The 27,879-nt window shown below is 35.7% G+C and overlaps 3 protein-coding genes and 2 non-coding genes across 8 annotated transcripts in view; 2 read left to right on the forward strand and 3 right to left on the reverse strand.

Annotated features, from left to right (window-relative positions):
- LOC116172279 (radial spoke head protein 3 homolog) overlaps nucleotides 1-7,279 on the forward strand; it is a 29,238-nt gene extending 21,959 nt beyond the window's left edge. For 2 of the 4 annotated variants that reach the window (XM_031489459.1, XM_031489457.1), the window contains exons 3-10: nucleotides 4,903-4,984; nucleotides 5,207-5,266; nucleotides 5,390-5,689; nucleotides 5,743-6,109; nucleotides 6,163-6,249; nucleotides 6,300-6,443; nucleotides 6,495-6,531; nucleotides 7,109-7,279. In XM_031489459.1, the coding sequence (XP_031345319.1) occupies nucleotides 4,903-4,984; nucleotides 5,207-5,266; nucleotides 5,390-5,689; nucleotides 5,743-6,109; nucleotides 6,163-6,249; nucleotides 6,300-6,443; nucleotides 6,495-6,517 (1,063 nt within the window). In that variant the 3' untranslated portion in view covers nucleotides 6,518-6,531; nucleotides 7,109-7,279. The remainder of the gene's footprint in view (nucleotides 1-4,902; nucleotides 4,985-5,206; nucleotides 5,267-5,389; nucleotides 5,690-5,742; nucleotides 6,110-6,162; nucleotides 6,250-6,299; nucleotides 6,444-6,494; nucleotides 6,532-7,108) is intronic. The other 2 variants (XM_031489458.1, XM_031489460.1) reach the window with 2 other exon arrangements.
- On the reverse strand, nucleotides 4-85 carry Trnas-aga. Its single transcript has one exon. It is a non-coding gene; the product is annotated as a tRNA-Ser (tRNA).
- Nucleotides 742-823, reverse strand: Trnas-aga. The gene has a single exon. It is a non-coding gene; the product is annotated as a tRNA-Ser (tRNA).
- A 5,325-nt stretch (nucleotides 7,280-12,604) lies between the features above and the next one.
- LOC116172169 (SET domain-containing protein 4) lies at nucleotides 12,605-16,426 on the reverse strand. Its single transcript, XM_031489324.1, has 2 exons — nucleotides 16,320-16,426; nucleotides 12,605-14,138 (listed from the first exon to the last, which is right to left on the reverse strand). The coding sequence occupies exon 2, from the start codon at nucleotides 14,133-14,135 to the stop codon at nucleotides 12,831-12,833; it is 1,305 nt and encodes a 434-aa protein (XP_031345184.1). The 5' UTR covers nucleotides 14,136-14,138; nucleotides 16,320-16,426; the 3' UTR covers nucleotides 12,605-12,830.
- On the forward strand, nucleotides 16,032-17,480 carry LOC116172171 (uracil phosphoribosyltransferase homolog). Its single transcript, XM_031489325.1, has 5 exons — nucleotides 16,032-16,209; nucleotides 16,331-16,541; nucleotides 16,592-16,904; nucleotides 16,950-17,105; nucleotides 17,152-17,480. The coding sequence occupies exons 2-5, from the start codon at nucleotides 16,420-16,422 to the stop codon at nucleotides 17,224-17,226; spliced, it is 666 nt and encodes a 221-aa protein (XP_031345185.1). The 5' UTR covers nucleotides 16,032-16,209; nucleotides 16,331-16,419; the 3' UTR covers nucleotides 17,227-17,480.
- Nucleotides 17,481-27,879: the final 10,399 nt, after the last annotated feature.

Here is a 27,879-nt window from a genome sequence, read left to right on the forward strand (position 1 = left end):
CTGCGCAGTCGGTAGGATTCGAACCTACGCTCCCAGAGGGAATCTGATTTCTAGTCAGACGCCTTAACCGCTCGGCCACGACTGCTGCAGGAAGTTGATTAAAAAGTATCCCCGATCCCTATATTTTAGAGGCAGTAGCTTTCTAGGTAGGTATGTTACGAACGTACCTAATCTAGTTCTTTTATATTTCATTATTACACGTAAATATATTTTACAATCGAGAGAGAACTAAACACTAAATCACAGCGCAATTAAATTAAGTATACTAATGCTATTCGAACACCTAGTTGCTGTTTTCAAACATTTGAAATAATAATAATCAAATTCGATTTGGTAAAAGACACATTTTTAGAACCCTCATGTTCATATTTCTTGAAAAATTATCATTTCTTTTTAAATAATAAAGTACCAATTTCGTTGGAAAAACATCGAGACACATTAATGTTTCTTGTACGTATTTACCAAAAGGTACCAAGATTTACATTCATGTAGATACCCATTTCTCGGTGACAATTTGGACGATTTCAATGCCAAATGGAGAACATATTTGTTTGTCAACTTTATAAATCTACAATGAATTTATAGTAATGATGTATAAAGAAGAAATTATATGTGGAAATATAAAATTTATTTTTATTACCGCACCTAAACCGAACGAAAACACGCCATGTGTTGTATTGATTAATATATTGTCACGTGGTGTTTGAATTTGAACAAATCGACTCTTTGCAAAAAGTTGTTCGCAGTCGGTAGGATTCGAACCTACGCTCCCAGAGGGAATCTGATTTCTAGTCAGACGCCTTAACCGCTCGGCCACGACTGCTGTCGTACTTTGTTACCTTACAGATTTGTACATTATGATACCATTGTTAACGTTATCTTTTCTATCTTTATAATAATTAATTAATTATTACACTATATACTATACTAATTAATATATCATTTCATTTTCATTAATAATATAATTTATTATGATCTATGCAAATATTTCAATGGCAGCTTGAATACTCCATCCCCCTATTATCAATAATATCTAATCTTTAGATTTTTGTAATAATAACTAAAATAAGTAACGAAATTAACAATAAATAATTAACACTATGTTATTCACTCCGTAATTAAAATACGTTAAATTATTTAATTTTAATTTGTCTAAATTTGACAGAATCTCCCTCTCCCCTCACTTTATTCACTCAAAATTTAACACAAAATCTCTGTGTTTAATTGACAAAAATTTAAAAAAAAAGTCCGCGTGTCCAAAGTATTTCAAAGGTTTTTTTATTATATATTTTTTAAAATTGGACAATTTCCACACTTGGAAACACCTGCTATTTGAACGAAAAAGTATACGTATAGATACAATTTTTCAGAAAAGCGAACAGGTATTTGCATTATTTGGTATTTTATATTTTATTAACTATCTTTGTAGATTTGTCCAGAAATCAGAAATGTTAATATTCCGAGTAAAAAGGTTTTTTTAGTGCCTTTTTACTCGGAATATTAACATTTCTGATTTCTGGACAAATCTACAAAGATAGTTAATAAAATATAAAATACCAAATAATGCAAATACCTGTTCGCTTTTCTGAAAAATTGTATCTATACGTATACTTTTTCGTTCAAATAGCAGGTGTTTCCAAGTGTGGAAATTGTCCAATTTTAAAATTGTTATAAGTTATACTTCCTGACAGTTTTCGTCTGTGAGTGATGTACTCAGTAAGTTGTAACTTCTCAACCCTCTCTGCTCCCAAGACTCGAGCAATCGTCGCCGTAAACTTCTTTTCTTCTTTTTTAAACGAATCTTTCTGTACCACTTCCTTCGCTAATTATTATATCGTTGATTATATTTATTTATTTATTGTCCCTCTTGTTCTAGGCCCTTAACAGGCTTACACCCAATTACAGAGTGACCCGCATAATACTTTTTTAGAGGTGCCCCTGCAAAAGGTTTTGATTTTAAATAAAGTGTATGATTAATTTTTTGAGCAAGTGGAACTATTTTTCAATTTTCCAAATTTCGAGAACTAACAAAACTAGAATTGTGTGGCCATGAATTTTAGTAAAAATCACTACCTAATCACTGATTTAAACAAATAATAAAGTTAATTCGGTTGAAAGTATTCCTAGAAAAATTAAGAACGTTAATACCTACGATTTTGACATCTTTGTCATAACTCGAAATTATTGGCGTATTGGGTTCGTATGCGTTTCAACGTTTTCCTTGCAAAAATAGTGCATTTCAATGCCGGATTTTAACGATTCCTGCGAATATTTCAATATAATGAACAATAACATTGATACTAACAAAGTCAAATTAACACCATGATAGTAACCTATTTTTTCTTTTTATGAAAAAAGGTGCACCTATCCAATGCGCGCCTAACGCATGTTTAAGGTGGCGTTTACAAATAGTGCAAAGGTTGCCTTGCGATTTCCTCAATAACTTTGTTGCTAAAGGTTTTAGCTTGTGAATGAAGTTAAATTTGATAACAAATTATTATCAGTGTGTGATAAAAATGAAAAATATATATTTTATATGCGAGTTTTTAGCGCATTTTTGGTAACAAAAAGGAGCTTATCATTTCACTTTGTCCGGCTGGCTGGCTGGCTGGCTGGGCGGATTGAAAAACTTTTGATCTAGACATCGTAGAGAGGTCCGGTTTTTTGCATTATCTCCGTCTTGTCGAGTTATTGGCGCAATGGACATTCATTAAGCCCGTAGTGGTTGCGTTTAATTAGAATTTGCGAAATAACTAACGCCGCTTGAAAACTTGTCCGTGCGTATATCGATTTTAAGCCGATCCGATTGACGTAGAGGAATGGCTTTTTTATAAAATATACTTTTGGCATTGCCTAACTACGGTCACTAATATGACTTATCTAGGATAACTACTTCAAGGTGAAAACTAATCAAAATCATAACACGGTGATGAGTTTTACAGTTTGTGGTATAATTTTGGTTAAAAATATCGTATCCAGGTCTGAGCGGTTTTTAGCGTAACACAACGAAGTTGAGGTAACGCTTATGTGCTCGTGTTTCCGTCTGTCCGTCCGTCCCCGTCCGTCCGTCCGTCCGTCCGTTCCATCGAGATCTCGGCCCCTGGGACACCTAGAGACTTCGGGTTTTCGCTAATTGATAGCTGCTATGGTCTATATTTGCCCATTTCAGACAGTTTTATTGCACTCTCTATTTTGCGCAGACTGCGCATTGCCAACTTTCTTATTTATGGAGATATTTCTTTGAAATTTTAACCACAGATGCTTCTAGTAAAGGCAAACATTTCACACATAGTAAAAATTATGTAGACATGCGCAGTGACTGCGCAATGCGAACTTTCCTATTTACTGAGATTTTTCTTTGAAATTTTAACCACACATGCTTCTAGTAAAGGCAAACATTGCGCACATACTAAAAATTATGTGTGCGCATGCGCAGTCCCTGCGCAATGCCAACTTTGCTATTTATGGAGATATTTCTTTGAAATTGGAACCACAGATGCTTCTAGTAAAGGCAAACATTTCGCAAATAGTAAAAATTATGTGTAGGCATGCGCAGTGACTGCGCAATGCCAACTTTCTTATTTATGGAGATATTTCTTTGAAATTTGAACCACTGATGCTCCTAGTAAAGGCAACAACTTGTTGATTGCAGCGTTATCGGAGATCGGGGATTTCATTGAGGCAACTGAAGACGTCTTGATTATGGGAGACTTTAATTTCCCATTAACTGTCGGAAATCGGGTAGAGAAATTTCTTCAAGAGAAATTCAATATAGTGATCATCTCTCCCCGAACAGTGACAACGAATGGCGGAACAATAATTGACGGAGTTTTTGGCAAAATGGTCAACTACACTGTTGATTGTTCGGTTTACGAGTCGTACTGTTCATACCATCGTCCAATTATTATTAGAGTTCGTGAAAATTAATAAAGAAATATATGTTTGCATAAACCTTATTTTATAATTAAAATTTTCTGATAAAATACTGATTGCTAATGCAATACTGATCCGTCACGCCAAAAATGCGCTGAAGTCTCATCGATGCACATACGAGGACTTTTGTAATTTTTTTAAGAACTTCTTTCCTAAATAACGGCGAAAGTACAGGAATTAGCTAAATAATTTATGTTTCAGACAAATGTCGGAACATTATATATATTTGAATGAATGTTATTTCAACCAAAACTGTATACCCAGAAGGAAGTTATTGTGGAAACAAATTTCCACTTTTTCCATGTTAAATGCAAAAAGTTAAAAATGCTTCGATTTGCAGGCCAGAAACCTAACGCCAAGTAAATTCACCCCCGAAACATTCAACCTGGAATATTCGCTCCCGCAATGCTCTTTCCCCTAATATTTGCCCCATTCATCACAGAACATTTCGCCCAGGAAAATTCGCCTCCGTTGTAATAACTGCTCGGTGTTTCGAAGAGTTGAGTTTCGTGTACACAATTCTTCAGATCCTTGTTATGGTATACCCGTGAGCGAAATTTCGGGAGTGAATACTTCGGACGGAGGGAACTTTTCGATATTCTTCAAGTTTTTCCTCAATAACTCTGGTGATAATCTATGCTAGGCTAGAGTGAAATATTTCTACAGTCTCCTATGATACTCGACTGACACTTCCCCAATAAGTGACCAAAATGACTTTGCATCGTATACCGTAGCTCCGTAGACTAAGTACCCAAATATAAACCTTACATTACACGAATCAATTTTTTCTTCAATTTTAAGTACTTTTCTAAACGTTGCATGAATGGAGTTACATAATGTCAATTTTAGACTAATTTGAAGAGATCAATACCACATCTATTCAAACTGATTGACAAGTCTTAAAAATTGAACAGTACTTTACCTTTTAACTTCTATTTTCTTCTGTACTGACACTGATTTCCATTACAGAGATGCACCTGTTCCATATGCAAACCTTATGTTCGAGAAGAGAGTTATTCGCGGAAGCAACTTTGCGCATCCCATGCAAACGGTAAGCTAATCATTTAGAAAGCATAGGTATAAATCTGACGCAACCACTCTAATCGGCCCATTTGTTAGGAGTAAAATAAACTATATACCTACAGATTGCACAGCATGAGTCTTTAGAAAATAAGCACCTGGGGTCGATTGTGATATTAAAAAACACCCACATTCATTACATCACGTATACATGTAATACTAATATAGTAACACTTGATCATGTAACCAATAGCTGCGAAAGTGGAACCCCAACTTTGCGTACGCAAAACTTCTATCAAATGATACAAGTGAGGTAAGTGTATTTTTTTGGCGCGCCAACACACATGCTTGCTTAAGTCTTAAATGCGCCGATTTGTAGTGCCTCGATATACCAGTTAATCTTATAACTTGCTAATAATTTTTGTTACGGATTAAGGGCGAAGCAGAGTCCGCAGCTTCTAGAGCGGCGGAAGCTAGAAGAAGAGCGCTCGCTCGTAGAAAGGCGCAAAAACAGCAAATTCGAGGCGCTCAATTACGTATAGGATCACCGCCACCAGTTCCAGGACGAAAACACGAGCCGGTGCAGACAGAACTATATTTAGAGGAAATTTGGAGTAACCCTCCGGTTAACGATACGTGGACGCAGACTGACCTATTCTTAGAGCGGCCCATATCTCCTTTCTACGTTCCGGCAAAGACTGGAGCGGATGTTGCTACTCAAATATACCCAGGAGACGTAAGCTTATTACGTGGAGCGCGATCTGTTTCTAACTTATGAAACCCTTTCAGTTGTTTGACTTCGATATGGAAGTTCAGCCTATTCTTGAAGTACTCGTGGGAAAGACGATAGAACAAGCGCTCATAGAGGTTTTGGAAGAGGAAGAATTGGCAGCGTTGCGGGAGCAGCAGAGGCGATTTTTGGAGATACGAGCTGCCGAGACCGCCGAAGCGCAGAGGTTGCAAGAGAGAGAGCGTCGTCTGCAGGCGGAGAAGCAACGGAGAATGCTCGAATACGAGGAGGGGTTACAGTACCAAAAAGAAATGGAGGAAAGAATAGCTGCCGCGGTCTTAATGCAAGGGTACATGGCCGATTTGTTACCGTCCGTTTTAGAGGGATTGGAAGAAGAAGGATTTCTGGCGGACAACGTTAAGAAAGGTGCAATTATCGTTTATGTACATCGAACGCACAATTTGATTCACTACTTTCAGATTTGGACGAATCGTTTATGCCGTGGTTAATGAAAGAGGTTACTACAGAACTGCAGGAGATGGTTAGCAGTCGGGATGTTCTGATAGGTAAGTTAAACGCAGAGAAGATGATGTTGATAGTGACGTTTTTATTTTAGACATCGTGCGCGAAATTTTGGAAAATCGCGCGGAATTGTATAAAGCACTGAACACGGAGAAACTTGAAGAAGAGGAGGAGGAGGGAGATGAAACTCAACCTGATATTAGTTTAATTGAGCATTTAAAGTTAAAGGAAGCACTTGGTACGTAATTAACCTCACTCGCGGATTTAATATAACATTAATTTGTTCTAGAAGGCGACACAACGACAACCTAAAATTGTAGTAAAAGGTAAGTGAATTTGCGTATGAGTTTTTATCGATATGTAGATATTAATTTTGTATTCATTTTCAATTTTCTAAAAGCAAAATTCACGCATCTAATCTTGGCACGCACCATTTACCTTATTATTGATTTTGTTATGAGTTACAGTAGGTACCCTTTGCTATAATTATTTCAATTATTTGTCCATTTGCAAATTTCAATCGATTAATGTACCTAATATGACATGTAGAATTTGTAGGGTTCACTGAACCTTTAATAACGTATCATATTGGGGTAGTCGGACATATTATTTTGGTAGTGGACTAGTCTATTTTAACTAGCCTAGAAATCGCGTTTCATCGTTTCTGTTGTAACTGGTAAAATCGTCAAAGATCTGAAACCACGTGGTTGTCTCTATATAGTCTACAGGGTTGGCAAGAGGCGCTATGATACCTGCATCAAAAGCTCCAAACGAACGAATAGTTCACAGAGTATTTAAGATGACGATGGAATTTGAGAGAACCACTCCTTATTACGATCACGCATTTTACTATCTTTGATGTACACACTCCATAGTTTTAATGACCTCCCTGTTTCGTTTCAGATGAAGGGAAGGGCAAATGGCAAAATTAGAAATCTCGTTTTAGAATTTTTCGTACCTAACGCATTTTGGACGACAAACAGCACCTTCTCACAACATTCTGTTATGAATTTACTGGTATATGTATTTATTTTTATTGATACCATATTATGTAATATTCTTAATAAACATTTTAGCAAACGGTTATACAATTATTTAAATAGGCTCCATCCTGGTATAAACCAAAACCAGATCCCACAAGCAAAGATTAACGGGAGGAAATATTTCAGGGACTTTAACAAAATTTAAGTTTAAAGAAACATTTTTATGTAGGTAGGTACAAAAGACTGCTTTATCGTCTCCCTTGATTGATCTACACTGGCAGAATCGAGCTAATCGGAATTTATAGGACCATATCTTGCGAAAGCAAGACAAGGTGTACTTCAAAAACCGCTGGCTTTCTAGTATCGGCAACAAGAAGTAGGTGAAGGTAGGTCGAAAGAGACATACCGCAAGGTGTAACTTTTGATTCCAAAGATTTGTTTTGCCCCTCTGATGGTTAGTTTGGGAACTAAAGTTAAGCTCCTACTCAGAGGTCACCCCTATTCATCCACTAAAGGTAACATTTTAAAGAATTTAGGTAACTATGTAACGTACCCTTCTATGGTTTTAAGCAAAGAGGAGGAGGCTCTTTACAACTAAACATTTAAAGGTCGCCTGGCGTACATGCAAAATCCTCCGACACTCCATTCTGCAGTTATTTGCACTGAAAGCTTTGGCATGGCCTTTTATGAGTACCCTTCCTAAATTTTGTTGTCAAGGTATTTGCTTCGACTTTTTCCAGACGTCCCAATCGCCCTTTGTGAGAATCAGTACAATTCCCGAAGTCAGTACGCCTCTATTTCTGTTTATAATTGCTTTCCATTACTCATAAAGTTTTGTCCATACATTCGACCCATTCTTCGATTAATTTCAGCTACACTATTACCTCAATCTTTCACGAAACGAATACGCTACGGGAGAATCAATTACAGCGGTCATTTTAAATGTTAGTAGCTGACCACTTGCGTCTTGAAATCGATAATGACAGTTCTTGTTAATAAAGGAGATAAATCATCGCCTATTGCAAACCCCATGTGATTATTACTTGTCTAGAAATTATACTGGACGATCGGAGGTTAACAACTTTTGTGCAGATAAAGCGCATAGGTAATTAAAATCGAAATAGCTTAGTAAATTGCAGGGTTATCTTAGAAGGCATGCTATATTTATCGATGTTTACCTACTTTCTTGACAGACAATTAATGAGAAAGGGGCGCTTTACACATAAACGTTTAAAGGCCGCCCGGCATATATCCCGATCGGCCTTTGTGAGTACCCTCCTCCGACAGTCTGTTCTTGAGATATAAGGAATAATATCCGATCACGAGAAGGGGTCGAGGAAGAGAACTATGGTTGCTAGAAAGTAATTCCTTCCGCTGAGACCTTTCATTACAGTACCATGAAGGAGAAAACCAGTTCACAAACCAGTTCCCCCCCCCCCCCAACCTCCTCTTTTGATAAGGGGCTAGAAAGAAGGGCAGTAGTACCAATCACCTAAACACGGCAGATGTGGGTGCGGATGGACGGACGAAACGCACACAATAGCACACTTTTTTATTTCTTAAAAAAAATGCTCTGGATTGAACCAAAATGCAGGTCTAAAGTTAGCATAAAATTTGCAAAAATCAATAAAATTGAATTAGTCCGGGGAATAGAGACTGAAAATGGACCGTTTCCTGCAAAACAAGAAGTAGTTAAAATTGTTTTTGCATGTCATGTAGGAATATCTGGTGGTTAAGAATCCTAGTTTTCGACCTCCCACCCCTTGTGCTTCCCCCGTACCACCCCTAAAACCAAAGAAATTTGGTTGGTTTTTTAGTTTTCCAATCATATCTTTTTATAGGTTCACTGTACACAAAAATATTGTTATTAGAAATTGTAGAACATCAAATTTTACATAAATTTGCCATATACTTTTTTTTTCGTAAATTTTTTATTTCAAAAGATACAGAGTTTCAAGGTTGTTTTTATTTTAAAGATTCCGAAATTTCTATGTATGTAATTTTAACGAAATTGTATGTTATCTCTATAATCATAAGATTTATATGAGAAAATAACTCGATTATGTAGCTATGGTGCTATTAATTTTGGTACCCTGCACCCCTATCAAAGGGGAGGATTGCGCTTCAACCCCTTGGTCGTAGTAGGTATTTGAATCACCGTGTGAGTATGACGCTTACGAATAGTTATCAAATAAGAAAACTTGTGTTACTTCATTTTAACTCCTTCCATATCTTATAAAACGACGATTACTTCAAACCCCTATAGTAGTGATTGTTCAACTATCTAAGATTATATCGCTACATGAATAGTAAACATTTTTTATTTGCAATGTGTATTCGGAAATGTCATTATCTAAGTGTGATCGAGCAATCAACAACCGAGGATTAAACCACTCATTTCAGTTGGGGGTAGTCGGGTAGACAGGGTTAAACCGGAACGAGAATATTAGAAAATATAAGTAATAAGCGTTGTATTTACTCTCTAACTAACTTATCAATCCCCACAAGGGGTTGAAATATTCATTTCTTCCGGGGGGAGAGAGGGGGGGGGGGGATAGAAGCTGAACTGAAGTGAAACAATGTTTTTTTTATTTCAAACGTATATTTGAAAGCGCTACAATCTCACAGTGATTCAAAAATCTCCACTAGCAAGCGTTGAAAGTTGAATTATTATGCATCCCCTTTGGTAAGGGTGCACGGTAGGGAGATTTATATCACGATAAATTCAAGATATATTCTCATAAAACTCAATAACTTAATTATAGAGATAAAGATTAAATTTTGGTTAAAACATCTAGTACATAGAAATTTCAGAATTTTTAAAAATATAAGCAACTTTGAAGCGATTTCACAAAAAAAGTAAGGTACCTCAAAATTGTGTACAATTTTATGGTCTACAATTTCTGATAACAATATTTTTTTGTAAAGTGAATCTATAACAAGATATGATTGAAAAACTACAAAACCAACCAATTTCTTTGGTTTTAGAGGTGGTACGGGGGAAGTACAAGGGGTGGAAGGTCGAAAACTTAGATTCTTAACCACCAGATGACTGTCTATGACATGCAAAAGAAATTGGAACTACTTCTCATTTTGCAAGTTAAAACCCTCTATTCTCTGGACTAAGTACCCAAAGGCCTGTGATAGAGGTCAGAGTGAGTGCAACAAAACATTGGTTGCGATTTTGCAAATACAGTAGCTCGGGCGAAGAGGAAAACTTGTCGAAAGTTAATACAAATTGCAGGACAAAGGTACTTCACAGGAGATAGTCAAATTAAAGGTAGAACGAAAACAATAAATGTTCGTTCGTTATATTGGAAAAGCTTGACATCTGACAAGTTGTTCAGACAGAATTAAAATATCGTCCCTTCGAAAATCCTCCAAATCAAATGAATTTTATTTTCCTAGCACATTTTATACCCGCGACTTCGTACGCTTTTTAAAAATAAAGTTTTGTTTTACGTTGACCAATAACTTTTCATTCAAACATCAGACTTAAATATTCGGAGTTACAAAGGGCTTCTTCTATGGCTTTCGAGACATAAACACTTCGAAGGGCACGGAACAGGAAGTACAGATTACATAGACAGCGACGACAGCGTAAAAGCAGATCTAACGTATGGTATATAGGTCAAATGTGAAAAGTTTGAAACGAATCGGTCCAAGCGTTTGTTAGTTATCGTGTTTACAAGCAGACATGCAGACAGACAGACACCATGGGCTCCCCTATAAAGCGCGCATCGCTTTGCTCTAGCTATTTATAATTCATTTAAAAAATTACACTTCATTCATTTGTTTGTGCTATTTTCCAAAAGTTACTGATTTCTCGAACATTTCAACACTTTCTTGCGTGGACGCCATACTGTCACACAGTGGAAAATCAATGAAAATTCACCTAATTTTGAATGAGTAGCTAAACATAATTTGACATTAAATTACTCATAGAGATGTCACACAAAATCCAAGTTGTCCTTCCAATATTGGAAAAAAAGTCTTGTAGGTACTTCGCAAAGTCGATAAAACAATGGTCAAGTGGAGATAAGCTAAATGATCTCTTTGACGCTACTGATAACAAACTGTAGACCTTCCAAAACCCTTTCAGAGACCGTGGGAATATAAAAAAGAGCAAAACGAAACAGAAGTGTTAAACGGAACATTCCCATGAGGATTTCATTTTTTTTCGTAATAGAAAGTGCATTGCCCGATCATTTGCATACGAAACGTAAAAAATATCAAGAAAACAGTATTCCTTATGCAGATCCACATTCTATCCTGTATCCAGCTATAAGGCACAATTCCTTTAAGAAGGGCTGTACCGAATTGTACCATAGAGTAACCATCGCTTCTAGAAAACGTTGTGATTAAGGTAACGTGATCCAGCTAATCCTTGTGACTTAGAATAACTTCCGGTTCCATTAAAAACGTTAATTTTATGGGACATGATCAGAAAACCTCTTAATGGATTCGATTTTTTAGCAATTGGTGGAGGGAAGCCTAACTGTATTATATAACAAATAATTATGGCTATATCATTTAGAAGGATTTTTGAATTTTCTTTTGAATGGTCTTATTTAAAATATTATTTCCTATAAAGGTGTTTGATTTTTGTATATAAACAATTACCATATTTATCATTCCAATTAAAGGTTAATTAGTAGGACCTAAGTTTTTTTATTAATTTGTACTTACTGTCTGCAACCAAATCGGATCGTGATTTTCTGAGTTAAAAAAGGGCATTAGAATTCGCGTTTTTGTAGTTCGCTGTCGGTCAGATAATTTGTGTTACAAAATATTCATAATAATTTTAGTTTTAATTTAAGTTTAGTTAATTTTATTTAGCCTGAGAGATGTTAATGCGAACATACGCGCCAGCATTGGCTCGTCTAATAACGTTACCATTATAGTCGCAAGGAGTTACTTTAGTTTGTATGAAGAAAACAGTCAGATTAGTGGGCATTGGCCTCGGACCTAAGACTTCCCAAATGATATTCATGTACGTAATTCACTGCGCAAGAGGTTTGGTTGAAATATTAAGCTTAAATTTCATTTCAACCTAGCCTTGCTTAAAATAGAAACGTAATTAAGTACTTGAATTATTAATCTGACTTATCACGTCACAACTTTTAAAGTACTTATGAAAAACTGTACCAAACGTCAGTAGATAGGTAAGTAATACGTGATTGATATTACCTACAGTTCAGTATGAAAATTTCGTTAATATAGGTAAGTATCCATTTCTATTCCAAAACGCATTCGGACCATGGGGCGGAAAGGTATTTGCATTTTTCATTATCTTAAAAGCAGCGTTTGACAGAGTGGGGAAGGGAAAAAATTATAGAAGATGGAAAAATAGACAAGAAGTTAAAGAACAGAATCAAGGAACTATATGGTGAAACAAGATTTAGGGTAAGAGTGGATAGGAAGAAGTCTGAAGTATTTTGGACATGTAATGGACTATGGCAGGGATGCCCACTTGGACTTCAGAGATTTACGACCTGAAGCAGAAGAGCACAAGACGCATTCTCGCGCTACTTCCTTATAGCTTTGCAATTGCATGTTTATTAACAGCGTGACAAACCGGTAAAAAAATTTGTAACAGAATCTTCTTATGGAACAAAATTTCCCTTTGGCCACGTGCATGCTCACACATTATACTTGTCACACATTTTATCGACCAGCACTAAGAGGTAGTTCTGATAGTTTAATAAATTACGAAAAGTCTCACTGCGTTGTGACCCATAGTTCTCCATACGCTGAAGTTCACCCAGCAACTTGTTCGCTTTCCACGCCAACAATTTTCGGCACAACTCTTGCATCTCCTGTGAAGAGCAACCCGATGGGAAATTCCCAAAAACACAGCTACACCAATCACTAATGAAAGGATTTAAAATAACGAATAGAGCTGCTTTTAGATTAAACGATAACCCGTTACAATCAATATACAGCGAGTCGTCCAATTTCCTCGTTTTGAGAAACTTGTATTGTCTTTCATTTAGTTTCATTTTGGTAGCTTCTAATGTATCACTAAGCGTCCAACTGATACAATCTAAACCTTGATGAGGTATAAAGAAACCGTATTCGCACAATAATTTTATGTTGTCGTGGGTACCGTACGAAATAAAAATCTCCTCGTGCCTCTTTGAAGGAGATAGCGTGATGAGCTTGTACACCCACTTTCCGTCTGATTTTACAAGTGTTGCGCTAGTTCTTGCGTTATTAGAGTGATTAAACATATCGAGAAAAGGGCATAAAGCCATGGACGGTTCGTCGGATAAAATATTACCCCATTTACTGGAGGACAGTTCTCGAACCACATTTGGATCGACGTAAACTGCTCTAGTGTTGACCATTACGTATGCCCATATAAATGAATTTAACGTAATCACGCGATGACCTACGGTTTGGCAACATTCGCATTTCCACCTTGGATTTATTGATTCCTTTGACCGCTTCCAACTAAGTTCAAAGTTTTCACGTCTGTTCAGAATAGTCTCTCGTAAAGTGTTAGGAAAAAGATCAATTTCGCTAGAGGTGGCCAGCCACGGTAGGTGTGGTAAGCAATCCGGTAGCGAATCCAAGTAATATTTCCAATTAGATGACTCACCCTTGTGACGTTCGATCACAAGAAATAAACTTAATAGATCATGAATTGTTAATTTTTCACCGTTGGGGGTAACTACAACTTCACCCACACCTTCAAGCGAGTCAAGAGTGATCATTAATGCATAAGGAACTTCGATTAATGTGTCTTCGATCATTAAGCTGCGATCACATGTGACCCCACGACCTGTGTTTTTAAAGTGGGATAATTTTAGTTTCGTTTCATTGTTCCAATTGTGCCTCGTCATCCAGCGCGTCAAGTTGACGATCATACTATCGTGATTTAGGGCAGTGGAGATTGATGAATTCTTTTTGCGACTTCTTCGTCTTCTCCAAGTACGACCCATTTACTGAAAATAAAGTAGAAACATTTTAGAAGATTTATGCAAATACGTCCAATTCTACCAAAATAATGTAGCGAATATTCCAGAAATCCCGATAAACATCGAGGCACCATGATATATTAGTCATCGGCGATAAAAAAAACGAAGGCGCATGTGACGCAATCTTTCTGGGAAATATCACGTGATTTCTTCGAACACATTCTAGAATACTCGGGTCCTAGAAAACCGCGAATGGTATTGATTCACCATTTTTTCACACAAAACACACAAAATTCTATTCAAATAAATTTATACGCCTCCCGATGCTAAATAATATTTAACCCACACAAAAGAATGACATTATTGGACTGAAAATTCAACTTCACAATTAATGAACAAAAATTTACTAATATCTTTGGCTTCGGTTCATTTACCATTAATAAAAAATACACAAATTTGTTTATGGCATAAATTCCCGTGAATCGACCTCTTCAGGAATGTTAGAATGACTTTACTTTAAACTTAAGCATAAATCGATTCGTATAGTTACACAATGAAAAAAATTCAAAATAACTAACATACATTTATCGATGAGTCAAAATTTTCTCCTTTGGAAGGGTAGCAGCAATTTGGAAAATTGGATGATGGAACGCCCTGTCCAATACAATTGGACATTTTGTATCGCCAAGTAAAAATGTGGTTACTCATTGAATGTGAAAGATTGTTGACAGATTTGAATCCAGAATAAACCGTGCTTCGACTTTTAGGCACTGGCAGCATGTAGATGTCCAAAATTACCCTCATAATTTAGGGTTTTGACAGCCAACAAAAGTACGAATTAATTGTCTTTAAATACTGAACTGTAGGTACCTTAATAGAGGATTAGATTGGATGCGATATTTCCAAATATCCAAACAAATATACAGGGTATTAATTAATGTCATGCAGATATTTCAGGGGATGATAGTACTTGTCAAAATAAAAAAAATGGCGTCTTTTCATTAGACAAAGTGGCAAAGAAAATGTAACATTCTGTATATTACTACCAACAATTGTAATATGTACTTTATTGTAGAGATTCAAAGAAATAATTGATGTATCAAATTTATTTATCACAGAACATATGCGAGAAAAAGTAAAATACGAGAAAAAATTTGAAACTCCACCCTGTATAACGAAAACAAAATGATTCGTCTGAGAGAGACATATCTATTTATTAGTACAGTCGAAGCGAAAATCTTGAATACGAAGTGTCGGAAGAGAGTACTCACAAAGTGAAATTGGGGCGTCTGGAAGAAATGTAACAAAAAATAAAGCATTTAATAAAAGTTGCCTGAATGTTTAATGTTTTGATGTCCTTCATTTAAAAAGATAAAAAAAATGGAGCTAGGTACCTGCCGCTCAATTTTAAAATCACTGGCGCAAATACAATTCAGCTATCTCTAATCGTTTGGTCGCTAGAGGGCGTTCCCCGAATTTAGTAGATTTCTTTAATGTCTCATAACTTTCTTATTATTATAAATAATTGATTCCTTAGAGCACGTTTTTATGTAGAATGCCTCGCGACACACAGTTTTAAGTTTAAGTGTCCAATTTGGACAGCCGGTGGCGCAAGTTGAGCTGCAAATACAAACATACCAATGGCGGCGTTACTGGTAGAAATTCTAGCCAATGGAGCTGAAATACTTTATGTTACGCTCAGTTGCTAGGCGACGACTGCGCGATAGTACTTCATATAAAATGATACAATTCTCTGAAAATAATTATTCTGCATAAGAATAAGAGGGCAGTAAAAATCATCCCTTGGTGATAAAATTCCTTAAGCCGTCACTGGTAAAATTGAACTGGCGAAGCTAATTTTCTCGCACTACTGTGAGTACGGTTCTGCTCATTTTCATTTTTGTTTTTCTTTTTTTACAACACAAAGGAATAGGCCTATTTTTAGTATTTTTACGTTGTGGAAGTTAATAATCCCAAGAATAAAGCCACATTTTCAGCCATAAATTGAGGAAACTTGCCTTTCAAAATTTAAATTATTCAAAATCCAGGCTAAATAAAGGAGACAGAAATATTAAACCGTGACTTATTAAAGAAAGACGTAAGTACAACAGTTAACATAACCTTACTTCTTAAATATTTAAAATAGAATATAAAGGTGGAATTATTCAAATCTAATTCTTTTGTGCCCTTACTTAATAACCTTCTTACCTCATTAATAGATACGAAATGTTGTCAAAGAAGAACTAGAAATAGTTCCACCACCACACTTAATGCAGCACATTTTCTAACCAAACTTCGAATAAGTGACATGGGTAGCTCCGATCCAGAACTGCTTTCAACCCACGAAAATTGCATAGAATACGGAACTAATCTTAAAATACTCGCGTCGAATGATCAAGTTAAAGAGCTTCAAACAATTCTGCGGGACAGGTAACACAAATCGCTACATTGTTTCCTGTAATATTCCTCGTGTCTTACAGAAATACATCACGTAGTGACTTCAAGTTTTACGCAGACCGTTTAATTAGACTCGTGATTGAAGAAAGTCTAAACCAACTACCATTCACAGACTGTAAAGTTATAACTCCGACAGGTGCGACTTATAATGGTCTGAAGTACCAGTCAGGCAATTGCGGTGTCTCTATTGTAAGATCAGGGGAGGCTATGGAGCAGGGTTTAAGAGATTGCTGTCGCAGTATTCGTATAGGGAAAATTTTAGTCGAATCGGATGCAGATACACACGAAGCAAAAGTTGTATATGCTAGGTTTCCGGAGAACATTGCACAAAGACAAGTAAATACGTCTCTTATGTTTGCTTCGGTGTACAATCACTTTTAGGTTTTACTGATGTATCCTATAATGTCAACTGGAAATACTGTCGCTCAAGCAGTAAATGTATTGAAAGAACATGGAGTTAAAGAAGATTGCATTATTTTAAGTAATCTATTTTGTACACCACTTGCCGTTAAAACAGTGATGGACTCATTCCCTAAAGTGAGTTTGGTATTCTCGACGTAATCAAGCTTATTATGTTTCTTAGATGAAGATTCTTACCTCAGAATTGCATCCAGTTGCCCCAAACCACTTCGGTCAGAAGTATTTCGGTACTGATTAGATTTATAATCAACTTTTCTATTTTTTTCGACGTTTGGTTTTTAAGTTTGAATGAAAGAAATGGAAACCATAGACTGCCTGCATTGAAGTAATGTGTTCCACTCATGATGAACATTTCGTATCGATAAGAAGAATTCATATATCGACGACTGCAGTATGAAAATTTGTTTTTCAAGTAAACTATCAATTGTTTTGTTGAGATGGAAGCTTACATGTATAATGTAAATACTAAATATGAACTGTATGCATTACAAATTGAGTTTGATTTGATTGTAAAACCAGAATGCTTCTAAAACCTTTATTAGCCTTTTATAAATTCAATGCTTTTACCATTGAATAAGCGCTTTAAAAAAGTATAACTGCATCATAAGCCTCATAAATGGTTTCCTTGACAACACTGTTTGCATATTTTGATGAAGTAGGCCAACAACAATTTTCCCTTATAAGAAAAGGGACCCGTAATAGAGCGCGCGCGCGTGAAGCAAATTGCGATCATACTGCCACCACCAGTGGCGCCCGCTCAGGTATTACATTAGGAAATTACAATTTATTTATACTGCCATCATGGTATGATTAACCTGTGCGTACAGTTGTCGGACATAATATTAGGTTCTTATCTGAATAGAGAGACAAAAAACGCGATAAACGTAAACATACGACTGGACTTTGATCGTTTCAGAAACTGGGTTCGCGATATAAGCGCCATATTATTGAAAGTAAAGGGTTTTTCCGGGGGTTTTTCATTAAGAGCGCTCGAACTTTGAAATGAAATAAAACAACCTGTTTAAGTGATATTACCACAAGTTTTATAATATTTTAAAGGATATTCGATGACATTATTTATGAAAAATAATTTCAGTGAAATGGCCCCCGCGACTCCGCTGTGGACGTTGCAGGTGGTGGACCAATTTTGGACATGTTCGCTTAAACTGGGCTGAATTTCACGAAGAAAGCGAGTTATACTGGCCTTTAGGGCAGCAATTGACTGTGATTGGTCTGCATAGACTAGGGAACTGAAAACCCAAGTCTCGGCGCAAAATCCGCCAAGTTAACGTCCCAGAAAGACCCATCTCTTGCGCACTCTGCAGAATGGGCTGCCTGGGGTTTTCTCGCACACTATTCCGAACGGCAATAATATTCTCCAACGATCTTGCGTTTCTTTGACGTACGGGAACTGCTTCATCAATCACTAACCCCGTTGTCTCAAATTTTTCATTAAACAACGGATTGTGGACTCTGCAGGATGTCCATGAAAGCCATACATTGGACGCACCGCACGGAACGTTAGGCGAACGGAGCCCTGATTTCGATAATCAATTGTAACCATTTCTACGCAGCGTTTTTAAAATACTAATACACAACCTCACTCTTTCGTACATTAATTTGTCATTCCTGACCACTACTATATAACATCGTTAAAAAAAATTTGTATTCATTTCACTTCATCAATGACGCTCGGCCTGAAGATGACTAGTTAGGTCGAAATCGATAGCCGCATAAGACAAATACAAAACGTGTCTAAAAAGAATTTCTTTAAACCCCTTTCTCAGTTTCTTGTACTTAAGTAATAAGCTGTTGATACTATAGCAAACCGTTGACGATGACGACTGTGATAATACTGAATTGAGATGTCTTCTCCCCTAACGGGTTTAATCATAACGATCTTCAGGATATCTTGTGTTTATCGAATGTGGCGGCGATCGATGTGTATTGCTTCGAACATCGATCGATGACCTCTCTCTTTTGAAGACCAAATCCTATCTGTCGTACTACATGTAAGTACAAAGGCAACATACACTGTAGTTAAACTACTCCATACAAAGTAATCAGTCGCCTAAGGGTTAGGTATCCAAACATGTACATATCTGTTACGTCATGTAACTAGATAGTCACGCCGTCACTGGAATATCGCTTGCAGGTTATATCACTTACTTACTGTAATCGAAAAATTATCAAGGAAAAGAAGTATAAAGCAGTATTTTATTGATGCACAAAAATATAGGACAATTGTAAGATTATGAAAATGAAGACCTTAAAAGTGTTTTATTAACTACCATGAAGATTTAATTAAATTTATCCAAACCAGACAACGTGCCGTTTTTTATCTTGCCTATGAAATGATATTCCTGCTGGACAACGACCACTGCAACTTTTACAGTTGTACGCAGAACAATTCACCACGTTTATATCACACAGTTTTGCACACACAAACTTTATCAATAATGAAGAAATGTCAAAAAATTCACACTGCCACCGCGCTTTGAGTGCCACCGAAAATATGGCGGTCGTCTCGAAATTCGCGTCAAATTCACGCATGCCGTGGATGTGGTATTACGGGTCCCCTCTCTTTCCTTGTCTAAGAATTTTCCGGACCATTTTCTGTCCAGATCCAGTGCTTAGCAACGGTCTAAAATTCTGGATTGGCGTATTTTGAAGTCTGAATTTGCCCCGAGAAAGTAGGCATTCTTGAGTGATTTCAGAAAATAGTGGATTGTAAATGTAAAAGCAATACTGTTCCGGACGATAATGTAAATTGGCGTAAGGTGTGTTGCATATACTGCAAAGTGGTTATCACAAATATTCATATAATAATACCAGATTTAAGGGGGCTAGGGATAGAGGATAGGCAACACACAATGGTCACTGAAATTTGCAATAAAAGTCGAAACTTTTGAGTAATTTTTGAAGCGCAAATATTAATTCTAACTAGAGGTCTTATCGGAAATTGATAGAGATATAGAAAGTCATTAAATGTAGCGATTTATTTTTTTGATAAAATTATTCAAGTCGTGTATAAATGATAATCTTGAATTTACTAAGAACGCGAATACTGGCCTTAGTAAAAAAAATACTTAAAAAGTAAATCCGCACAATTTATTTAGTAACTAAGTGGATTAAAAAAATATATTACGAACTGTTTCAAATTATGAAATAAAACGTAATTTTTACTCAAAAGTTTATATAAAATATAGCGACGGAAGAAATGCAATACCTTCCATACAATGACGATAGGCAACTCAGGTAGCACTTTTACCTGGAAAATATTAACACCTAATGACCATTAGGTATACTTATATACAATGGTTTATGACCCTATTAGACCAGTAACAAAAGAATCTCAATGCCTTCCATTTATTCGTCTATTAGGACCAACGATAATAAAATAATAAAAAAATATTGTACGTCAATAAATGTACCTAATATTCAGGAATAACAACGTTTTAATTTTTTAGACCCGTTTCATACATTTTTTCATACATTTGATGTAGGTGTATTTGTTACCTACTTATCAAAAAGCAATTTAATAATTTCGATTAGGTACATAAAAATTATGTACAATTTGGACGATGTACCTACTATAGATAAACATAACGAATTGTTTGTTGCACCTTCTTGAATCTAGCAGCTCTGTTAAAAAACTGTTCATACAAAAATTGATAATCTTGTGTCTTACATACTTTAGGTGACAAATCTCAACGAAAATTTCAACCAGCAATTTTATCGACCAATGAAATGCGGATTTCGTGTCACATTTCCATGGCAACCACGGAATTTATCGTCAATTTTTTGACGTAAAAAGGTAATAATGTTTTGACATAAAATTCCCTTGACGAAAGACTCCTTTCAGGAATGTTCTCCAGCATAAGGACATCCCCGGAATTTTGACATAAAACGTCACTTTTTCGTTGAGAGTCACTATGGTGTGAAATTTTCTTACCGAATACCACAGTGCTTGAATAGAATTTTTTTCTTGCTCACGAATATTTTGCGAAAGTTCAAATATTTGTGAGCTCGCAAAGTTTCCGGAAATAGCAAGCACTAGTAGTATTACAAGTGATAATTTTTTATTTCAGCATGTCGTTAGTAAAAAATTGTCAAAGTCCTCGTGTGAGATCTTGTCGAAGCTACCACATTCCCTTCGTCGGTACTCGCGTCCGACGTCCCGTGCATCCCCAATTTGCGTTTGAAGTTTTACTCCATCAGTAAGATCTTGGCGGGGACCACCACATTCCCTTTCTCGGTACCCACTTCCGACGTCTCGCTCACCCGCAATTCGAGTTTGAAGTTTTTACTCCACCATCAGTTTTCAGATTGTTTTCAAAATGGCGCCATTGGAAAGATCTTGTAAACGGACACAAAAACTGCGTAGCGAAAATTTGTTTTTTTCCTGGGTACGAAATTAACCTCATTTTACAAGGCGTACGTCTGCGAGGGGTAGTTGACTTAGGGCGCCCAAAAGGTATCTTCCTCTGCGAATTTTGTTTCTGAAAGCTCGAATCGCGATCTCTCTTTCTCGTGTGGCTAATAGAGCTATGAGAAGTGCCCCAAAAATTGAGAACTATTTTGTAGAGAGTACACTGCCTTTTTTTGCCCCGAAAAAAAATTGTCTCAGATCGTCCCGGAAATAAATTTTTCTTATAGAACGTGGCCTGTAGAATTCATAATTTCAAACAGTTCCAAGATTGGGCTACTAATTCAAAAGTTACAGCCCTTTGAATTTTCTTTCGAAATTGGTTTCTAAGTCTATAACTTTTGATTGAGAAGTCTGATCGAAAAAGTACGAATTGTTTGGATTCTACGCACCAAAATTAAAAAGAAAAAGTGTTTTCCCGAGATTTAGCAAAATTCATCTAAATGCGAATGGTGGGTGAACGGAACGTCGGAAGCGGGTACCGACAAAGGGAATGTGTTAGCTTGCGATAAGATCTTTTTTATGGTGGCTAATACAATACTGATCGGCCACACAAAAATGCGCTGATCTCTCTTCGATCCCACACGAGGACTTTGATAATTTTTTAATCTACCTATGCTTTTGATAATTCCACTGAAGGTTTGACGGCTAGCCAAATAAACTATTTTCGTAAAGCATCAGGCGAATGTCGTGTTGGAATTGGAAAATTTCCGAAAATCTATTAAAACATTTTTTGTAATGAAAAATGAGTCATTTATTTTGTTGTAAATTAGATCAGAATTCAGATATATAATTTGATAAATGGGGGAAGGTTGAAAACGCAGCAAATACCGGGCTACATTGCGGAAGTCATGCGAAATATCGAAAACTGTTCATCTAACTGAAGAAAAGTACCATTCTTACATCCGCGGCACTTGTGAAAATCGTTATCATATAAATTTAGAAATCTATGGGGGCCGTAGTTTGATCGGATGTGATAATTGTTTAAATAAATTTGTGCTATGAACCACAAAAATTGAAGACCAGTTTTTCTTGTTTCGGAAATTGTTCCCTTCATTACCCAAGTCCAAATCTCAAAAAGTCATTATTGTAAATCCCTATATAGGAAGTAAGTAGGAATGATATCTTAGAAAGTAATACATTAGTAATATTTTTATATAGGTATGTAGAGCTTTCAGCTTTGATTTCCTATTCTATATTCAAAGGTTTCCAGTATTAGTAAAACTGTAAAACATCAGGAGAAAGTTGAAATTCCATAAATCAGTTACTTTTGTTGAATAGCCGCTAATGAGGGTCTGGAATCTGGTTTTATTGTAGGAAGATGAGGTCATTTGCAGGTAGCTTATGTCTGGTGAAACTTGTCGAATTGCACGATTGGTTGCCTATATAATTATTTGCGTAGGCGCAGCTTAAATTTTGAATGGCCTGTCCCTAGCCGCCTTAAGTTACGCATATACCGGGTGAATATTCTAAAACCGAACATAGATGACACCAATCGAAAGAAGATTTTTTTCTGATCTAATACTATACGAATTAGTTCATTTTCAGTTGTATATTTCTCATTATTTTATCAAAAATTCGGCAATAAATCCTATTAGCAAAATCATGTTAAACCATGACATAGATGACCATGACTAGTACCTAAGACAAAAAGCAGATTCAAGTCGAAATCAATATCAGTTTATGACAACTTTCAATAATTTTTTTTTTAATCTATTTCACGCAGGACAAAGTATTTATAATAATTTTGTTTATAAAGTTTTCCATGTTCAGCCTGAGGCTGGTCATTGGCCGAAATCGATAGCTTAAGAAAATATAAGTACTTAAGCCTAACTCTAATAAACTCCTATTTATAATAAACAACGTTTACATTGGAAATAGTTACTCTAGAGTACGCGATATTTATTTTCCGTGTCTATGAGCTAATGAGCGTCCCATTCCGTCTGTGTCAAAAGCTATTTTTCGATATAACAAAGAAAAATTTTACAACGGGCTCAACTGTGAGAAACAAGGCAAAACTACTTTTATATATACCGGGTAAATATTATAAAACCGAACATAGGGAATTAACATGGGAAACATTTTTTTGCAAATCGTTGCTCCCCATGTCAACTTAGAGGGTTTATAATGACACCACTCGAAAGAAGATCTTTTTGTCTCATCTAATAATGATAAGGTATACGAATTAGTGATTTTCAGTTATGTTTCTCATTATTTTATCAACAATAATTCAATAAATCCAATTAGCATAATCATGTTAAGCCATGGAAATTTTCTATAAAGTATTGAAATAGCTTTATTTTATTTTATGCTTTTGCATCGAATATTTAAAGTGCTTATTCAATGCTTTTGCCTAATAATACAATTGGAGAAAGGGCCAATTCCGAGAAGTTCGTGTTCGTGGGGTCACTATTTCCCATATGGAGCAACTTGAAATGTTTTGTAGATGAGGTTTATGTCTGTTTATTTAGACTATTCTCCTTGACTACGAAAACATGCACAATCCTCGTATGTGAATACATTTATTGTCATGGTCAGTAATTGCCAGATAGCTATACTCCTATAAATTTACTGGTACCTAACGTGAATACCTATAATACCTGTTCCATATACTTAATCTTAACACATCTTCCTGAAGCCCAAAATTAAATCATTCCTAAGTCAATTTACTAAATTTGAGTCTTGAAGGTATTGGTAAAGTAGCTGCTCGCAATCCTCGCACTACTTACCTACCTATAAGTACCTATAAATTCTGCGCACTAAATTTGCCCCTGGAAGATTCGCCCTAGAAAATTCGACGTCAGAAGATTTCGCGTGCGCCATTCGCCATAGTAACCACGGCGAAGGATTTGGCTTCAAAGAAACTCACCACCGGAATTTTTGTCCCAAAAAAAGCTCGCCCCGTTTCGTTCCTCCACGAGTATAGGACATTCGTGAATCAATACCTACACGCACCGTATAAGTACCTACTATATCTTCAAAGTTAAAGTGAGATGAGATGCGATGTGGATGTCTCAAAGTTGAATTTTGGTAGGTATCGAGTGCCTTATGTGTACAACCATTACTGTGACTCGTTCAACTGAATTCCCAAATCATCCCAGTAGTGACATAATTCTATTTCGGACTAGTTTCGGGCCACAACAACATCACAGAACCTTTATTACGGTTCAAATGTAAATGTTGTCTGGCAGTAGCTGCTTCGGATATCATGCGGAGTTCTTCATTTATAGTTGAGTTCCTTATTTATGATATCTAGTGATAGAGATAGTGAGTTATGGATAAAAGTTACGTTTTTCGATTTTTAGACAAAAGTTTCTTTCTAATGATTGTTGCATAATCTGCCGTTTTGAAAATAAGTATACGGGGTCAGTTAAAAAAGTTGTCAGTTCTATTTTTAACAATATAACATTAAAAAATTGAAAAAATATCCTCTTTATTCAAAAAAATTTCTTATTGGCGTTTCGCATTTCTCGTTTTCCGTCTTCCGATTCACGTTTCCCGTTTCGCGATATGCGATTCCCGTTCCTCGTTTAAAGATTCCCGATTCCTGTTTCCCCCGATTCCCAATTCCCGATAGCCGTTTCTCGTTTTCCGGATTCTAGTGTTCCGTTTCCCTTTTCCCATTTTCCGATTCCCGTTTCCCATTCCCGATTCCTGAGTCCCGTTTACTGATTCCCGTAGAAATCCAGTAAGAAAATCTCTTCAATCTGGGCGGAACGTTAGGAAAACTTATATATTTCGGATCATTGTCCATTCCCGTCAACTTCATATACCTACCAACAATACGATCTTCGACATAGGGGAATCTTGAATCGAGATAGGGATCGATTCAAAAGAGACGAACTAGAGGTATTGTAAAAATTGCGGTTACTTTATTGTTTTTCAATCGCCGCGATGGTATTATGACAATATCAGTTGGTTGTTAAATCTTTCGTGTTATTTCTCTGTTTTAGCAGTTTCAATGCTAAAAGGTGTAATATTCTCAATTAGCTAACAAGGTTTCTCATTTATGTATATAAGATAAGGGTTAATTTTGGATTATTTATTGTTATGTTATGTTATTGTTGATTATATTGGAATTAGTTTACGAATCTGTTCCTATTTAAGTGTACAAAAATATATTATCGCCTTAGAATTTTTCGAACTCTTTTTAATTTCCAGACATTGTTTTTTGCTTTGATATTATTGTAACGATCCTGTGACGCATTATAGGGAATAAAGTTATTATTACTATTATTGTCGGTGTTTCTTGTGAGAACTCAGGTCTAGCCTGGTTAACTAATCGCACGGATTAAAATCAAGTAACGATTATAGTGTCTGTGTCTGTGTCTAGTGAAGTTATGTAGGGTTCTAAAGAAAAAAAAAATAAAATAAAAAATATTATTATTATTATTAAAGTCAGATTGTGAAATTAATTAATGGAAGTTAATTATGCTTAAAGCCAAAGTCAGTTTAGTGTGTATGATTACTTAGGTGTCTGCTACATTTTTATTAAGCAAGAAGCAACCGAGTCCATAGCGTTTATCATGTTATCTTGAATATTAACTGACTGCAAATTTATGGGAGCGGTGGTTAGTATCTTGGTGTGTAGGAGAACTTGAATAACTTCTCATTTTGGATTCAATATACTCAACAATACCTTTGAATATACAATATTTTTATATTCAAAGACAATCAAGTAAAAAATTTTTTTTATTTTCGAGTTTCATTATTCACCATATCGAATACTGATTATAGGGCCAATGGAATAAGCTTTTATATGTCAAAGGAAACATAAAAAATGAGTGTTCATACCAGTGAGATTGACAAGGTAATGTCTAAATTTTTCAAATCAAATGAGCTAGTCGGTGCAAACCATATTTTGATCAATTTTAGATCAATCATTTTAAATATTGTAACTATCCGTTACATGTCCATCTCTTTCGTCACTACTATTGGGCTGGTATCTTGAAAAATACGACATATGCTAATCATACACGATAAGCTCTCCACAAAAAAAAATGCAAAATAAATGTATTTCATAAAAAAAACAACCGTAGTTGAAAGTATCGACCTTATGCTGGTTTTGAATTGTTTCACTGGTATAGAACATTCTTATTTGTTATTCTTACTTTATTAATTGGTTTAAAAGATTGATTTCTTTTACATAAAATTTTACAACATTAACTGAAGTTTGCCGACTCGTAAAAGATCCGCTTTTTTTTCAAAATATATCTCTCATAAGAACAACACAAATAAAAAATATGTTGTTTAAAATGTTCCTTAACTGTACATTTCTTAAATAGAGGATAAAACGTCGTTCGGGATGTTAAATAATATTAGATGTAACTTTTTACCAATAAAACTATTGTTAAGCATCGCTTATTAATAGCACGTGCAACTATCACATATTAATGCATTACGCTATAATATCGATCGGCAACAGCGACATTAATTTTTCATTTGCGGTTGAACCAATCTTTTTAGTTCCGGTTCCGTTTAACTAGTGGTGCATGCTGCACGTGCAGGGTTGTAAGCAAAATTAAGCTCATACTACACCAACCCCCATTTAAAATATTTACCTAAGCTTTAACTTTCATTAGACAATTACACTTAAAACCAGCAGAGGAATTGGTGAAATACAAAAATGGATACATTAAATAAAAATGTCTTGAGATTTGTTTGATTTTTTATTTTTCGCGCACATTTGCAATGTATATGCGGCCTTAAAAACACTTGCCTTTGTAGCCTACCCTCATATTAAATGTTCATTTGGAACGGACTCCCAATTCACCCTGCTGTCATCGTATTCAATCTACAATGTATGTTCCCCACGCACCGACTAGTTCAGGGTCGATTGATTCCTAATTTTAATCCTAATGCGATTTTTCTTATTGTACTAGGTGCAGATTGCATGTGTATGCTGGGATTAACGGTGGTGTTTGTGTTTGGAATTAAAGCCAGCGCCCTATTGAGCAATATCCTAAAAAATTATTCAACCTCTCAATTCGGCCATTGCAACAAACTGAGTAGGGGTTCCAAATTTAATAAACGCTTTAAAGAATTTTCTCTTAATACTATACACAAAATAATCAATCAATCATCATTCTATTGTACATCTACAATTAACAATGTCGTAGAACTTTAAGAATATCATCAAGCGAAATCGATGAACTAAACGTAAGTACAGTCACAGGATTTGTTTAAAAAACATACCTTTAGTTCATATATTAATTAACTTCCACGTTCACATCAGAATTATGTTAAAGTTTAAGAATTATACGTACCTTATATAGGAGGAAAAATGTGGGAAAACGGCAAAAACCTTTCACTGTAAGACCTGCCAGATATTCAAAAAATAAAAAAATGGTTCTTTATAGAGGTTAAAGTGTTTGTTTTTCATTTGCCAGAAATTTAAAAAAACACGTTTGAATACAGCCGGGTTTGATTCAAAACAATAACTAAACATTTTTTTAATTAAAA

This window comes from Photinus pyralis, unplaced genomic scaffold, assembly GCF_008802855.1.
Source record: "Photinus pyralis isolate 1611_PpyrPB1 unplaced genomic scaffold, Ppyr1.3 Ppyr1.4_LG5, whole genome shotgun sequence".
Taxonomy (NCBI): Eukaryota; Metazoa; Arthropoda; class Insecta; order Coleoptera; family Lampyridae; genus Photinus; species Photinus pyralis.

What these genes read in the sequence shown, in the direction of transcription:
- LOC116172169 (XM_031489324.1), bottom strand. Translation starts at nt 14,135, where the DNA reads ATGGGTCGTACTTGGAGAAGACGAAGAAGTCGCAAAAAGAATTCATCA.
- LOC116172171 (XM_031489325.1), top strand. Translation starts at nt 16,420, where the DNA reads ATGGGTAGCTCCGATCCAGAACTGCTTTCAACCCACGAAAATTGCATA. An exon ending in CAAACAATTCTGCGGGACAG is followed by an intron (nt 16,542 to 16,591) that starts GTAACACAAATC and finishes CGTGTCTTACAG; the next exon opens with AAATACATCACGTAGTGACT. An exon ending in AGAACATTGCACAAAGACAA is followed by an intron (nt 16,905 to 16,949) that starts GTAAATACGTCT and finishes AATCACTTTTAG; the next exon opens with GTTTTACTGATGTATCCTAT.